Source organism: Sander vitreus, chromosome 2, assembly GCF_031162955.1.
Source record: "Sander vitreus isolate 19-12246 chromosome 2, sanVit1, whole genome shotgun sequence".
Lineage (NCBI taxonomy): Eukaryota > Metazoa > Chordata > Actinopteri > Perciformes > Percidae > Sander > Sander vitreus.
The window spans coordinates 30,710,704-30,727,814 of record NC_135856.1 but is presented as its reverse complement, the minus strand read 5'-3'; the positions used below and the strand labels follow the sequence as shown (position 1 = coordinate 30,727,814).

At 42.3% G+C, this 17,111-nt stretch overlaps 1 protein-coding gene across 4 annotated transcripts in view; it reads left to right on the top strand.

Moving 5' to 3' along the window:
- LOC144527559 (endonuclease V-like) overlaps positions 1-17,111 on the top strand; it is a 100,386-nt gene that overhangs the window by 42,359 nt on the left and 40,916 nt on the right. For all 4 annotated transcript variants that reach the window (XR_013502835.1, XM_078265707.1, XM_078265729.1 and 1 more), the window contains one exon: positions 13,575-13,644. Coding sequence is in view for 3 of the 4 variants with exons in the window: in XM_078265707.1 (XP_078121833.1) it covers positions 13,575-13,631 (57 nt within the window). In the remaining variant the exon portion in view is untranslated. The remainder of the gene's footprint in view (positions 1-13,574; positions 13,645-17,111) is intronic.

Genomic DNA, 17,111 nt, shown 5'->3' with positions numbered 1-17,111 from the left:
GTCTCTTTCCTGAAATACAGCCACTAGAGCCAGTCCCTCAATGAGCATTCCTTAGGATGTTCCATTTCTGTGTCTGTAGCTTTAAATGCTAATGAGGAGGAGAGAGGCGGGGCAAGGTGGAGGGTGGGGGTGTGGCGTTGACCAGCTTGTGGCCACGGTTGTAGCTCTATTTCCTCGTGGGTGGGCCAAATTCTCTGGGCAGCTGTGGGCGGCGGGCAAAGCAGAGAAAGGGGAGGTAACCTTTCCCCTTATGATGTCATATAGGGAAGATTCCAGATCGACCCATCTGAGCTTTCATTTTCTCAAAGGCGGAGCAGGATACTCAGAACTTGGTTTACACCTATCGCCATTTCTAGCCACTGGGGGACCATAGGCAGGCTGGGGGAACTCATATTAATGTTGAAAAACCTCATAAAGTGAAATGGTCATGCCATGGGACCTTTTAAAAGCTCTAATGCACAGCAGAAGAACTGAAACCTAATTCTCTCTAAGCGAATGCTCCCTCACAAACATACTCATACTCTGTCAGTCCTGCTCATTTGGAATTAGCAGGCCTGTCTGTTAGCTCTTCAGCAAACTGGTACAAAACATCATAAAAAAGAATGGTTGCAATGAATTGCAGATAAAAACCTATAAATTGAGCAGCTGCAGGTACCTCCTCCCTTCTGAAAAGTACATTTTCATTACAATAAGTACAAGTATTACATTTCCTACAAGTCAGTGGCAAAGCAAAAGCTATTTTTGTCAAAACAAATTTGAGGTGTTAAAAAATAAACATGACAGACTGATGACTGACATTGATTCCTCAATATTTACACACTAAATACAACTCCAAGCTGTTGTGAATGGTTGTCAGAACCATGCATTTTTTTGTATCCTGCAGAAGGCTCAAAGGAGATGAACTCGTGTTCATGTGTTTGTTTGTTTTTGTCCAAAGTGCTTCCAGCGGCTGTGAGGATCTATTGGATTGGTCCCTTTACTGTGGATATGTCCTTCCAGCATTTTTTTTTGTAATTTATAAAACTCATAGTATCAGCTAGACACAACACAGTTTTTCTTTTGCAAATTAAAAGTTGGATTTATAAGCACTAGAATGCACACTTGCTCAATTCAATACACTAAGAGGTTTTGCTGCTACAGCCTTACTTGGTCTGATGTGATAATAGCGTATGGCAGCCAACAGTCTATATCCTTGACGTTCCACTTCCGGGATTCCGCAAGATGCATGTATTTTCGCTGATGTCCGTTACTTTCTTTGTGTTGGCATTTTAAACTCCGGTGGATTTATGAGGACTATGGTTAACTGTTCCTCAGATCTCTGCAGGGTAAATCCAGACAGCTAGTCCAATCTGAGTTTTCTGTCGCACAACTATTTTACAGCGGCTCCGTGCGGAGCTTAGCGCCGCCCGTGACGATTGTGATTGGTTTAAAGAAATGCCGATAAACCAGAGCACGTTTTTCTCCCATCCCGGAATGCTGTGTGGACTAGCCAGACCCTCCTCCGCTCCACAGCGTGTGGATGGTCTGGCAAAGCGAGACTAGGCAGCCAATGATACGTGTATATGCCACTGTTATTCTGAATATGACAATATTCTGAATTTGATACGGGTCATGTAAACAGCATATTCCGTTTGGATATTCCAAATCAGGCTTCATGTAGCATGTTTTTATTAAGACATGTTTGATATTGCGATTTTATTCAGTTTTAGGAGCATTCTTTGGACATGTATAGAGTGCATTTGTCTCAATTGGGGCTTTTACCCCAGTTTGCGAGCATAAATAAGAATATTTTGTGCATGTAAACCTAGTCGTTGTTAACTAGAACTTTAGATATATTTTGCTGTGTGACTGACACAGTAATATACTGTATACATAATCACTTGTTAATAAGTTTGCTGACTTTACAACAACTTTTTACCTGTGCCACTGTTTCACTATGTTTTAGCATGTCACACAATACTATTTCAGTGGTTTCTCTCAAAAGTAAAACAAGAAGTAAACACAGCGTACCTCATCAAGAGACATTTTTCTGTTGGTGGTCTCTTTGCGTCACTTAATAATGTCTTAAAAGCATGTTGGAAAACAAAAGGGCCACCGTGACCCTCAATTTCCACCAACTGCGGAACGGCTGCGGAGTCAATATGTTTCCATTAAAGTCAGTGTGTGTATTTTCACTGACTGCGGAACGGCTGCGTTCTGACTCGGTCCCAGCTCCGGCGATCTGCAGCCCTCCGGAACAGATACGCAGAACTTCTATTTTTGCCGGACGCCGGAGAGCTCCGCAGCAATTCAGCAAAGGGCAGATTGTGCGGGACAGGAAGTTGAGCACAGTAGCAAAATAAAACATCCGGTTAATTTTCAAATTAAAATACACCGTGCTCACGGCAGATCATATTTCCATGCACTACACCTTGAAAACGTCATAATGGGCGGAGACAGGCCTGAAGTCGTAATGGAAACAAACTGTTGTTGGTTTTGTGGTTCTGTTTATAGAAACTACATCCTGTTATATCGCGCGATCATACGTGAATTCGCGAGATCGCGTGGGTCCTCGTGACTTCAGCTGTCAGTCATGGCCGCAGCCGTTCTGCAACAAATCCGGACCTGGTGGGTATTGAAGGACAGCGGAGCACGGAGCCGACACGCAGCGGAGCCGATCCGCAGCCGTTCCGCAGTTGGTGGAAATCGGCCGTAAAGCCCCTAGAACACATACATACATGACCTCATATTTTTGCCTTCGGCTCATCGCATCCACACATACAACAATCTGGATGACTGATGAGCTTCAACAGGTTTGTTTACGTTGCTGTGTCATGTGTGTAGTGTCGGGCTACATTTGGTCCATCATCGTCTCCAAGATGAAATCCATTACTCCCCCCTCCCCCTTCACACACACTGATGAGAAGACATCCACTGGTAATGGGACTCTGAGGAGCTGCCTGAGACGTACAGTAACTGCCTATTTCCAGACCTCCTCTCTGTCTGAGTGCTTTGCACTGAGCGGAAGTCACTAATTATGTTCCCTCTCCTTCTCCAGCAGTCACCTGTACACTGTTCATAGAAGTCACTGTGTAGTTTAAAGTTTGTCTTGCTCTATTGCATACAGTTTCCTGGAAGTATCAGAGGGGTTTGACCATAGACTTTAAAAAAATGTCCGGGCTGGCACATGTTCACGTTAAAAAGCGTGTGCGTGCACGAGCACTACGGTCACGCGCAAAGTGTCCCGGTTTTAGTTCCGGGAAATCTGGTAACCCTACGTATTGCCAAACTCAAGGCTTCAAAACAGCAGTCCACAAACATTACGTGACGTCACGTGACATCACGGCTGCTACTTCCACTATTTATACAGTATATGGGTTTGACTTGTATTTCTGTGTAGCTGACATTTATCCATGGTAGCTTTAAAACAATCTCCCTGCAGAGCCACTAATGCTAAAAACACCTTCCCTCACAGTACTGAAAGGCTCTGTGGATATTGGATGTGTACAATTTCCCCACTAATAGGCAATAAATGTGTCTCCAGTCTCCATTTTGGCTTTCCATACATCCCCCTGCCTGTGCCGTGCCGGGCAGTAAGACAGGAAATGTAAGAGCTCCACAGCTGCACTCCCAGATTGCAAAAACAGATGGAATTTCAATTTGAGTGATAGGTGATGGGGAGCCTGCATGGATAGACTAAAAGAGATTGAAGAATGCATTTTTTGTGTGTGTGTGTGTGTGTGTGTGTGTGTGTGTGTGCGTGCACATGTGTGTGATATTGCTGATGTGCAGATATTGAAGACCTGCATATATTTGTGTGTAAGAATTTGAGTGTAAGAAACAAGGGTGTGTGTGTGTGTGTGTGTGTGAGATATTGCTGATTTGTGTTTTTTGTGCAGGTATTGAATACCTGCATATATTAGTGTGTAAGAAGCAAGGATTTTTGGTTTTATTGTTTAGTTTGTTTTAGCGCTGCAGTCTGCAGATGCAAAAATGTATTGTGCACCCCAGCAGGCCATAACAAAGTGTGCGTGTGTTGCTTTTGATGAGTTCCCAGTTTTTCAACTTTTCTTCTCTCACCTCCTTGTTCTCCCCGACTTTGTTTGTCCTCACTCACTGGACTGTTTTTTCTGCTGTCGCCGCCGACTCTCATCCATCCATCTATCTCCACCCCCACACTGCTCCGTCTCCACTCTCTGAATTATTCAGGCCTATGGAGCTGGATTATTTTTGGTTGTTGTCACCTCTCCAGTAACACAAACGCACTCCATATTAGCGAGCATGCACACATACACACTCACACATGCAGCTGTGCTAACATGCACGTACACACACACACACACGCTAATTCAAACAAACGAGGATGCCAACAGCTCACTTTTTTTTTTTTTTTTTTTTAATCAGACTGTGAGACTGTTGAGACTTGCTAACTACGAAGGAATATCCTTAGCGAAATTTCACACCATCACTGTGCTCCACCCTGTCTCTGCTCTGCTATTCCAGCTATGAATAATATGTCTCACTTTTCTGTGTCTTCCAGAGCTACACAACATGTGACTGTAAAGTAGTGTGTGAGGAAAGCCGTAGTTTGGAAACTAGAAACTTTCAGTGCCTGTTTTTGGTCACGTGGATCCCCCTTCACTTCTAACGAGGTTCTTGTATATGCTGAGTTTTGTGTTTAGGCAGTTACTGAAATTAATTTGGGAGTCATTATAAGCTGCTGTTTGGTCATCATTATGCAAAGATGAAGACAGCAGCACACGTATATACTAACTAAAGGCCAGATTTGAATGTGTAGACATCAGTACGTAAAACTCCCAGCCTCCACTGCATCCACTGGGCATCAGATATCATCAAATGCTTCTTTTAAAGCTGCATTTATTGATTTTTCTGCCACTTGGGGGGATCAGAAGTATCTGAAAGCATAATACTAGCTGTGTTTTCATTCAATTTTCAAGCAAATTTCAACTTTTGAAATGTCGCAAAAAAGAAATGTGAATCAGGTGCGTTTCCATCAACTGGTTTGTAGTGAATAAGCTGGGCTACAGTGTATTTTCGTGAGAAGTTGTCACTTTAGGCTACGCCTGGCTGTGATCTGCTAGTAAACAGAGCAGAAGAAGTAGAGGTCTTCAGGAATGTAGTTCAAATGGTTCAAATTGTTCTTTCATGTCAGCTAGTACTGGCCACGTTTTATGCTGCCCAGAGAAGAAGATACCTTATGGCACAGGTGTCGAACTCAAGGCCCGCCGGCCGAATCCGGCCCCTCACTAATTTAGATCCGGCCCACATATCAATTTAGGTTCACAATAAATTTTAGCCGGCCTAGTAAAAAGACAGGAAACTGTTTTTCACACTAATTACGCAACACTGTCTCACGGCAGTTCGTGTAATTGTCACGTTATTTTTAATCTATTGATTCGTGTACAACAACACGTTTATCTAGTTTTTTTCGTGGTGGCCAGCACGAAATGGGAACCATCTATTCAGAGGTTGGGTTTAGGAAAAAAACAATGGGGAAAGGACGCCTCATACGCCGGGAGACGGACGCGCAACAATAACGGGATGGCGGAGGTTGGGTTTAGGAAAAACACAACGGGGAAAGGACGCCTCACACGCCATGAGGCGGCCGCTGGGGACGCGCGACAATAACGGGACTGTTGTGATTAGGAAGACAACGGGGAAAGGACGCCTCACACGCCAGGAGACGGCCGCTGGGGACGCGCGACAATAACGGGACGGTTGTGATTAGGAAGACAATGGGAAGCAAAACACCACACGCGGGACGCGATCCCTGGTCTCCCGGGTGAAAGTCCTGTATTGTTTGACCCATCCACCCCTTGACCAACCTCCCTACGTGGATTTTCGGCTTCTCATACTACTCCCTACCGTATTTGTGCTGTGATCACGAAATATGCTTCCCATTGAAATACATTACTTTACATTTTCGTGCTGGCCACCACGAGAAAAACGTCCCCGTGAACACGAATCAATAGATTAAATAACGTGACCATTTCACGAACTGCCGTGAGACTGGGTTGAATTACGCGACAATCAGAGCAGAATTTGGCAGATTTGCCGACTTTGAGACTCAGAAATTCCCCCAGAAGCAGAGAGTTTTCATACTCAGGCTGAGAAACAGGTTGCGTACCTACGTACGTAGGTACCTGAAGACACGGAGCCTACGCCGGAGCCTGACGTGCACCTCTCGAAAAATGTAACAACATGTCGCGGCGAATCACGTCGCTCGGCCGTAGCTTGCTAGCGTTGTATTTCCCTCTAGTCATTTCCTGGCTCTCCTTCTCCATAAAATGAAAAATGTATTGTATATAATGCAAAACAAATGTGTTTATTGAATTAAAAATTCAATAAACACATTGTTATAGACACTTTGTTTCTCTCACTATTCCTCTAGAGTCGGAACTCACTCCGAAGCTACTCACAACACTCTCTCACTCGCTTCTCCACTCACTCCCCACACACACACACACATGCACATGCCGGCCCTGCTATTCCCCTAAAGAGATCGACGCACACACCAGCTCAAGTATAAACTTCAGGCCACTTACGTAGGCTACGCCGAAAGCTCTGCGTGGAGCCTCCGCAGGACCATAAATCAGCTTTAGTGAAGTTGAGTTTGACACTATTGCCTTATGGGAACATCCGGGAAGCATCCAGACAGCTGATCAGTCATGTGAGTTAAATGTTCGCTACAGCAGAACTTATTAATTTTTTTTTTTGAATTTTTAAATATCCATCCAGCTTTTCTAATGCAATACTTCAAAATGCGCAAAAAAATACGTGAATGGGAAGACAGCTGCTGACATCTACTCACAAAGTTGACAAATGTTCTGTTTGACTGACCGATATTGTCCTATGCTCTCAAATGTGAGGATTTACTGCTTTTCTCTTTGTATATCTGTGTAAATTGAACCTCTTTGGGTTTCGGACTGTTGTTCAGACAAAAGCAATCTGAAGTCACCTTGGGCTTTCGGAAACTGACAGGTGTTTTTAACGGTTTTCTGATGTTTTTCACAATTGCATTAATCAGATGAATCAATATTGAACACAGTTGCTAGTTCCAGCCCTTTGGATAGCAATGGTACACATACGTTTCCCTGTTTGTTCTTCTAAAACCAGATTCTCTGTGGAGCAGCTAACATCACATTGACTTGACACTGATGGGAACACAACACAATGTGTTTAGTGTAATTGGAACGGAACAGACAAGTCTTAGAGGAAAAAGTGAGAGAGAAAGACAGAAGCCTACAGCCATAAAACAGTCACGGACAACTGACGGCGTAAAACATCCGTGAAGATTGACACCGGATGTACCAGTTGGCTTGTGGAACTTTTCTTAACGTGCAGAGAGGATGTGAATGATTTCAACCGCTGCCCTTCAGGCCCCAAGGCTGTCTAAATGTTAATATATGGCTGTCTGACATTCTGGTGCTTCAGCCCCTGGACCCTGGACCTCCACAGAGAGATTGGAGGAAGGTTGGAGAGAGACGAAAGAGCAGCCCTGGGGTGGATATGAGGGAGAGATCTGGAGGAAAGGGTTTAATGATTAGAAAGGATTTGGAGTGAAAACAGTAAGTGAGGGGAACTGGTTTCCAGAGGGAAGGAGAATTATAAAAATGATTTGGAAAAGGAAGGAGGGATATAGAAAGGAGGAAGGAGTTGAGTAGGCTGGCATAGCTGCAGGGCTTAAGGGGCTTTGGAGGGCTGGAGAATAAAGACCTGCCCCAGGCCACCAGACCTGTGTGACCTGAATGTACCAAATGGCCCTGCAGAGAGCCAGTAGTGCACATCTGTTCACCTGTGCATTTCCACCTTGCCAGAGACTGTTGGCCAGAGGAAACCAGTTCTGAAAAGATCAGGCTTCAGTCTGGTTTTTTTTCTTTTTGCAGACGCACAGCTGTGACATTTTTTTTTTTTAATTTACAGTTTATTATTCTTCCATTTTGTCTTTGTCAGGTACACAAAGAGCGATCATTTATGGTGATTTAAACCAGAATGAAAAATTGTCCTTATTGCATTATTTTCAAGGTTTGTTTATGTTCACACTGCTTCATTAGGTCTAACATTTGGGTTTTAAAATGTGGGTTCCTTTCTAGCTGCTGCCTCAGTGACGTTCCCTCTTACTTTAAAGGAATAGTTTGATATTTTGCTGCTTGAGAGTTGTATTCAGCATTTTCATTTTCCAGTTTACTTGTTTTAAATGTTTGTTTTTGTTACTCGTGTGTTAATAATCTGTCCGAAATAATGTCAATGTTCAGCACTTTGCTCAACCTGGTTGCTTTAAATGTGCTTTACAAATAAAGTTCGATTGGATTGGATATTTTGGAAAGAGGCTTACATTGCTTTCTTGCCAAAAGAAGATCATCTCTGTACCCTAAATATTACTTTAGTTTATTAGTTTATTTGTCAGGGACCATGCACAGTACAGGCCCTGTACCAGAGTTAGCTATACAGCTAATTTACATCTGTGGTCCCTGGGCAAGAGAAATAAAAGGTCAATATAGACAATACAAACAGAAACTTAACAACATATAACAAGGATTACATCACGTATAAACCAGTATACAAAATATACATTCCATGTTATAAAAAGATCAATGATCACATAGTTGATTCACATTCAGCCAAGTCTTTAAGGACATTTTAAAACTACTGGGACTTGCACAATCTCTAATGTGAAGTGGAATTAAGTTCCACTTTTCTACTATATAAAGCTGGAGCCAGCAGCCTGTTAGCTTAGCATAGCATAAAGACTGAAAACAAGTGGTAATGGCTAACAACAGTTAACAAAATCCACCTGCAGCACCTCTACAGCTCACTAATGAACTCCCCAAGCCAACTGGCCATCAGCTGCATATTTAGCAGACAGATAAAACAGAGGTAACAATATGTTCATCTACTGTCACGCTCAGCAAGAAAGTGTAACCGGCGGACTCCCGGTTAAGTAATTCATTTCAAAGTATTCTGCAATCCATCAAAATAGTTGTTGAGACCAAAGTGGTGGACCAACCGGCCGACAGAACAAAATTGTTGCTAGCATGGCTGAATGCTGATCCAACAATGATCATGAATACTAAAGTGACAAAGTGGACACATTATTGTGGTTTTGCTGATACAGCTCAAAGGATTGTCTCTGGGTTTTTGATCCTCAAGCAGGGAATGGCAGATAAGGTGGATGGCCTAGTGTTACTGTTGTTGTATCTTGTGTGTGTGTGTGTGTTTGTGTTAGAGGATGGATACCCGAACTGCTGTTTTTCGGACTGATATTTAGAAATGATGTTCGGGTCGGGCTCGGTCACATCAGCGCGATAAGGCATTGAACATTTTAAATTTAAAAAAGGTTATTATGTAGGTGCGCGCCTGTGTTAACGTGCGCTTCTCGCCCCGTGCACGCTGATGCGCTCATCTTTTGACATTTGAATGCCTTCCTACAGTTGCTTAATGAAAGCGTATCACACGTATCATTAGTGTGAGAAAAAAACGAGATTTTAACTGTCGGGCTCGGACATAAATATCTTAATGCCTGTCAGGCTCGGGTCTGGTTTGGTTACTGCTCTGTCGGATGCGGCCCGATCCGCACTCTAGTGTGTGCCTCTACATGCAAGACCAGCCCAAGCAGCTATGGGCCCCCAAGCATAACTTTTTCTTTATGGCACTATGTAAATAAGTAATTTCCAACCTGCTGTTCTGTTCCATTCTGTTTTGGGGTTTCCGCCATTTCTCCAGCTGTAGCTCCTAGATCAGCCTCTCAACTATTTTTACCCACTAGGTAGGGAGCAGCAATCTGTGCAGGGACAGAAAATAGTACAGCAGGTTAGCTTGTTAGCCACTGCAGGTTTATCACTGTTTGGTACACTAATTCTGATTACCACAGGCACTTTATATGTAGAAGTCTATACACACATAGCATGATTCAACACTTCCAGGCAGTGAAGAGTTGATTCAATTAGTGTGTGATATTTATTTGGTTTATCTGACATAGTGGCTTCACATTTGTATTGGTACAAAAGTGTTCTCTTAACACGAGATGCACACGCACACGCACACACACACACACACACACACACACACACACACACACACACACACACACACAGTTCCTTGCCAGCGGTTCACATCTTATGGCGCTTTTCCGTTACATGGTACCTGCTCGACTCTTTTTTGGTTTTCCATTAGTACCACCTCAGTCAAGGTTCCAAGCGAGCTGAGGTGATACCAAAAGGTTACGTGAAAACCTGCAGACTACTGATTGGTCAGAGAGAATTGTCACTATTCACTATGTCATCAGCAGACAAGAGTGCGGAGTGTCCTGAACAAACGCGCCAATTTTAAATAGTTTAGCCAGAGATTGTGAGATATAGCTACTCTCTGCACTATTTACAGGACTTTATATATATTTATATTTTTGGTTATGGCAAGCCGCAAAACCACGCCGTGGTCAACTGAGGAGGTAAATACTTTTTTGTGTCTGGTTGCGGATGTGCGGATCCAGCGAGAGCTAGATGGGGCAGCAACACGGAATGAGAAAGTTTGCCAACGGGACTCTGAACTGCTGTCCTCACATAGCTACAACCGCACTTTCCAGCAGTGTAAGGAGTGGTTCAAATCGAAAAACCTGGAAGTGGTTTGACCAAATGGACGTGAGCCAATAATCGGCCGTTGGACAGTTTGGCGAGGTCAGTGACTTGAATCTGTTCGGTGTGTTCCGTGCCGTCGTCCGTCCGTGGGGCCGTCGTCCTTCATTTTGGCCGATTTGACATGTATAATCGGCGGGGCGGGCACTGCCGGCAGTCGGACTAAAATTACCTATCTGATTGGTAGAGTGCTAACCCGGAAATGGGGAGCGGAATGAGCGTGACTAGAGTCTCTCAAAATCTGAAGAAACTCTTTTAAACTGACCTTTGTTTATCTGAAATGAAGACAGATTCAGCAACTATTTCTCGCTTAAAATGTTTTCAGAAACACGTTTCGGTGAACTATTTTAGTACAATATGAGATCGTATTCTGAACAAGCCGCCATGACAGTCTGTCTTTGAATTTCCGGAGAAACCAGAACCAGACGCATTCGTCCAATCAGCTGCCGGTTTTCATTCTATGCGACAATACACATTAGAGCCGCCTGCTGTTATGGAGACGTATTACGTCTCGTCGCTGTGGTGTGTTCCGAGGCACTTTTTTTGACCAATTTGGGGAGACTGATCAGCCCAACTGCCTTTTCTGTCGCCGTTTGGCCGTCGGCTCTGTGTGTCTGGGCCTTTACGGGCAAAGACCGGCGAGCAATGGGAGGGAGTGTGGACTCGACTAATGGCATAACCAGCATCAGACGACTGTAGAGCAGTTTGATCAGAGGAGACCAGGTTTATGAATTCAAACAGCTTCACTGAATCAAAGCATTGATCAAAAGCTGGTGTGTGTGTAACCTCTGTTTGATGCTGTTAGGAAGAAGACAGCACAAATTGGCCAAAAATAATTGAACTGCACCTTATTTCTTCTAGCTTTTGCCATTATGACAATAAACAGTAGCAGTGTCTCCTTCCTCCAGTTTTCAGAGATTTTATGTAATTGATTTATTGATCTACAAAACACAACAATCCAAGGGATACTAGTTGAAGTGAAAATACTAATTTCTCACATGGTCCCAATATGTTTAAAGATAGACATAAAATATTAGAGGTGTGCAAAAAAATCGATTCACCTTCAAATCGTGATTCAAGTTCTACAAATTTCAAAATCGATTCATAGAATTCCAAAAATCAATTCTTTTTTTCTTTTTCTTTTTTTAAAATTGTATTTCTACTGCTATCACATGGGAAAATACATACTGTGAATCGTTTTTGAATCGAAAATCGATTTTTGAATCGAATCTTGAGCCTGAAAATCGATAATGAATTGAATCGTGACATTTTCTGAATCGTGCACCCCTATAAAACATGTAACATAAAATTCATCTTAATTTTTGTTAGCGTCATATTGAATGTCAGGCTTGTACGGCAGAAGTATAAGAAAAAGAGCCTTTGGCTACAGTATAGACTAAAGGCACCATAAATAAGAAATTGCATCTTTTACATTGACATGTTGCAGGTGAACTACATCTCTAAACTGCTGCTGTTGGTTGAAAAGTTTCGTATTTTGTTAAAGAGCTCATATTATGCTTTTTGGCTTTTTCTCTTTCCTTTATTGTGTTATATTTCTTTTTTGTGCACGTTATAGTTTACAAAGTGAAAAATCCCAACGTCCATCCAAAAGGGACTTACCATCTCCAACAGAAAACACTGTTCACAAACTGCTCCAAACAGCTCTATTGTAGTCCAGCCTTTACTTCAGAAACAAACGTGCTTCACTTTGTAACAGACGTTATAATGCTCGCCTAGCTGCTAGCGTGGCACGCCCTCATACTCTGCTTCTGACTGGCTAGTAGTCCTTACCTAGCTACTGAGCATGTGCGACTCCCAACAAAGATGGAACAGAAGGAGATGTCTCACTCTGTAGCTAAAACAGAGAGCTCAACACACAGGGTGAAAAGAGGAGCTGCAGCAATGTGCAGTACAACAAAAATATGGGTTAAAAATTGAACCACATAAACCTTTTCTGATATAACCTCTAAATACAATTATGAACCTGAAAATGAGCATAATATGAGCACTTTAATGCTTAAGTTTAAGAGCGTGCAAACCTTACTGCAACAACAGATTGACATTGGCATTCTCCAAAGATATGATAGAAAATACTATGGGACAAACATCCCAATTACTTCAGTAATTAAATGTGCTCGGAAAGCTGTAAAGCAGTTTAAATCGAAATGTTGGATTATGAAATGCCATCAGGACATTTTAAAATGAAAGTCAGACTCTGATAATACCTTCAGGACAGAAATGACAGAGACTAGGATGTGGAGGAGTGAAAAGACAACACCTGCACAAATGAAACCTAGATAATGCTAGAATGATACAGGGATATCAATAACCAGGTTGCTTATTTTCTATATAGTATTTTAAATATGAAATCAGGATACATAGACATAACAGGGACTAGTGTGCATGTAAAGTGTCGGACTATATGATGATTACAAAACACAGACGTTGAGTGAAGTTGAATTATGTTGAATTAATTATAATATTATTTAATATAAAAATATCAATCCCCTCAATGGATGTTTGGGCTAGGACACATATATGTCCACAAACAGCTGCAGCTGTATATATAAGGAAGAGAGGCCCTAATATGTAGCCTTGGAGCACCCCTTTAATAACCCTAAATTCTCACATAGGCCTGAAAAAAAGTTTTCTTATGTTGGCCCCAGAGTTCAGGCACTGTAACATCCTAATGATGTTAAGAAGGCAATGCTGCCTCAGAAACATTTGTACAAACAACCCACTGTGTCTCACAGTAATTTACGTTGTTTGTCAGATTTGGCTGCAAACAGAAGAGCTTGGTTTGTTCTGTGTAATTTAATTTGAAACTGCCGAAGAACGTGTGAAGTGTGTAAGGAAAGTGAAATGTGTAATCTTTATTGCTTTTTTCTCTTTCCCTCTCTTTCTCTGGCTCCCTCTATCCTCGTCCTCCCTCCTCTTCCACAGGCCGACTGTCGCTCCAGAGAATACCTTCGCACACACTTCCCAGCTGCTGACACATGAAATAATGAATGAGGTAAGTGACAAAATACACCATACATATGCCCTACACCTGTGAGTTCTCACACTCCAATCTACACACTCACAAATACACAATAATATAACTTGTAGGCTATGTGTGGTACTTTGGAACATGGTGATAGAGGAGTGATTTACACAGGCTTAAAATAGGCTTAAAAGACACAGTAAGTGACTCATCGAAGAATTTCCCCAAATCCTGAAGTAAAGCCACATTTTGTAATAGAAATCCGAATCATTCTCATCTAATTTACTGTTTAAATTAGGTAAATTTATTGTAGAGGAGGATAAACCCTCTGGTGTCTTCAGAAAACTGAAGATTGTTTCTGAATTTGCCAGAAAATTATTTGTCTCTAACTTTCTTCTCTCTGCCTTATTAGCTGGAGCAAAGTAGAGGCAGAGGAAAGATAAAACAAGAGAATAGTTTAAATCAAACCTGTGAAATGAAACTCATACATCACAAACAAACACTGTGTAGTCTACATAGCACAGGTCATAATCGCTGTAAGAAAATTATCTTGTGCCGGTGACAGCTGTGGTCAGAGGCCTTTTTTGGGTCGTTCGTCCATCCGTCTATCGGTCAATCTGTCCGTCCCGTGAACGCGAAATCTCAGGACCCCCTGGAGTGAATGTCTTTGAATTTGGCACAACCGTCCACTTGGACTCAAAGACAAACCGATTAGATTTTGGTGGTCAAAGGTCAAGATAGATAATAGATCTTCTGTGCTGCCGGGTTGAAGATCTGAGTAAAGAATCCATGTTTTCGCCAAAAATTACAGCTAATATCATCATCATCATCATCATATTCTTTATTCAGGACACAAAAAAAACGGTCCATAGCACAATACAAAACATAGCAAAAGACAGACAAATACAAGATCAAACAATAAGAAATGACTACAACAGTCAAGTTCCACAATACACAAAAAGAGTGTTCAGATATTAGCATATAGACTAAAACGCCAATGGTTCCACAATCTCGAAGTAAACCTGACCGCACTCATTGCAGGGTTCACTAGTGTTGCAATTATGCTATTCAATGACTCAGTCTACACATACATCTGTACATGAGATTCCTGAGTACAGCAGGACAGGTGGATACATCAACACTTACAAACATTTGGCTTGCACTGCTCCATCTTGGCATTTTAAGCAGCAGCCTCGTGCCATCATTATATGCCACATTGAGTTTCTGCATACTGCTTTTTTTATAGCGACGCCACAAGTGGGCAGTATACATTGGAGTGCAAAAAGCTTTAAAAAGTGTGGTCTTCACAGACAATGAACCCATACTAAATTTGAGATTCAGCATATTAGCTTGTGCATACATCATACAGTACTGTCTATGAATGTCCCTATCATCAGACAGGTCATCAGTTATATAGTGCCCTAAGTATTTGACCTCATCACACACTTTAAGGACAGTACCAGACAGAGAGAAAGCAGGAAATGACAGTTTTTTTGTCCTCCCTGCTTCTAGCAATCACAATATTACTCTTCTTAGAATTGTACTTAATGTCAAAGTCTGAGCCATATTGGGAGCAGACCCTTAGTAACTGTTGAAGGCCAGCACTATATGGACAAAGAATCACCAGATCATCTGTGTACATCAGATGGTTGATAATGGTGTTCCCAACCATACAGCCTAATACTTTGTTATTAAATTGCTTCAAAGTCTTCACTACATGTATTATATGAATCTAGACAGAAAAGGATGTAAACTGCAACTTGACTGGTTGGCGGAGGAATACAACTGCAAGGTGCTAATTCTAGTTTAGCTGTATCCCCTATCAGCAGCAGCAGTCCTCTAGCTGGTTGGGATTAATTTTGTTGCTCAAAGGTGGGAGCTTTCTATTTCAGTGACGGTACTTTAGAGCCAGTGTTGGGAGAGTTATTTTTGAAACATATTCCACTACAGATTAATGAATACATGCTGTAAAATGTCATTTGTAACATATTCCATTAGATTACTCAAGTTAAAGTGATGGTTCGGAGTAATTTCACCCTAGGCTGCTTTGCACCTTGACCTTGAGCCAAACAACCCCCATAAGCATTTTTCCCTTGTTGTAACGTTGGTCGAGTTAGTGTTATCAGCTGGTTAGCTTAGTGCACGTGCTAATGGATCCACGTTTGTATCTCATAAATTACCCCACTAATAATGTCCGGAATGATACCAAACTTCTACAGTAGTACAAATAGTTTCTGTACTTTTTTTTTTTACAACAATTGTGCTGTGATGTTATTATGGAAATCATTGCAGCATTAAATGAAGAAATAATGTTGCAGCTCGCCTTCGCCACCTTATTTCTTGAAACTTGCTAAACAACAATAAACAAAACCAGTAGCCTGCTATGGATACAATGTATAGAAGGCAAATACTCTAAATAATGTTTTAATGGGATCTTAAAATAAGACTAAAAAGACAGTTATGGTTGATCTACAGATAACTTTGGTTCTTGCACACATAAGGTCCCACAGGCCCACTTAATTAATATTTCTGGCTACGCTACTGTGGTACACAACTTCATCCTGCTGCAGCAGAGGGGAAAGTTTAAGAGTTTAAGAGCCTTTGACAAGTTCTCAAGTTGCATTTTCGAAGGGGTGTGGACGGGGCAGAGGTGAGCCAAGGATGCCTGAGGTTTAGCAGAGACACACAGGCAAAAAGAGAGAGCTGCAACGATGAGGAGAGAAAACTCCTTTGATCCTGTGATTCTCATCTGAAATAACAGGCAGCGCTGCTCAGTTCTGCCCTACCTTCCTCATTACCGATCAAAGCCGCGGACCGTTTGCACACTCAGATGCATCGAAAACTCAATCATTGTTTGTGCTCACCCTCCAATGCCAAGTATTTTTCAAACGTGCACAGAATTGAACATTCAGAACTGAAGTGCAGCCGCTCCCACTCGCAGGTTTGTTCACAGTTGCTCACACGCAAGGCAGCTCACGAGGGTGTGTGCACTGCACTCTCACATCCCTCAGCGTATCCCGCTGGGAAACATAATGGGATGTCCGTGCTCATCCACTCTGAAGCTCCCTGACGTGGTGAATCCTCCGAGTTCGCTCTGCTCTTTGATCAGCCTCTCTACAAAGAGACTGAGACAGGGAGAGAGGCTTTGTGCTAAGTAGGCAAGGCTGTAGCAGGTTCCTATAGGCCTTAACCCAGCTTTACCCTCTCGCTCACTCAACAGGCTGCAGGCACGCACACACACTTTGGGTACATTTTCATCGCCGTTGCAGTTCCCTGCAAAGTGCACCCCACAGGGTACTCAGCCATGTCAAAGAGCCCCTATTATGCTTTTTAGGAATTCTTTTTTGTGTGTATGTAATAGATTTATAAAGTACAAAAAAACACATTTCAATCCAAATGGAGCTTTCTCTCCCACAGACAGCACTTGTTCTAAACTATCTGAAACGCCTCACCCACATTCCTATTAAAAATGTCTTAATTAGTCATGTCACTGATTG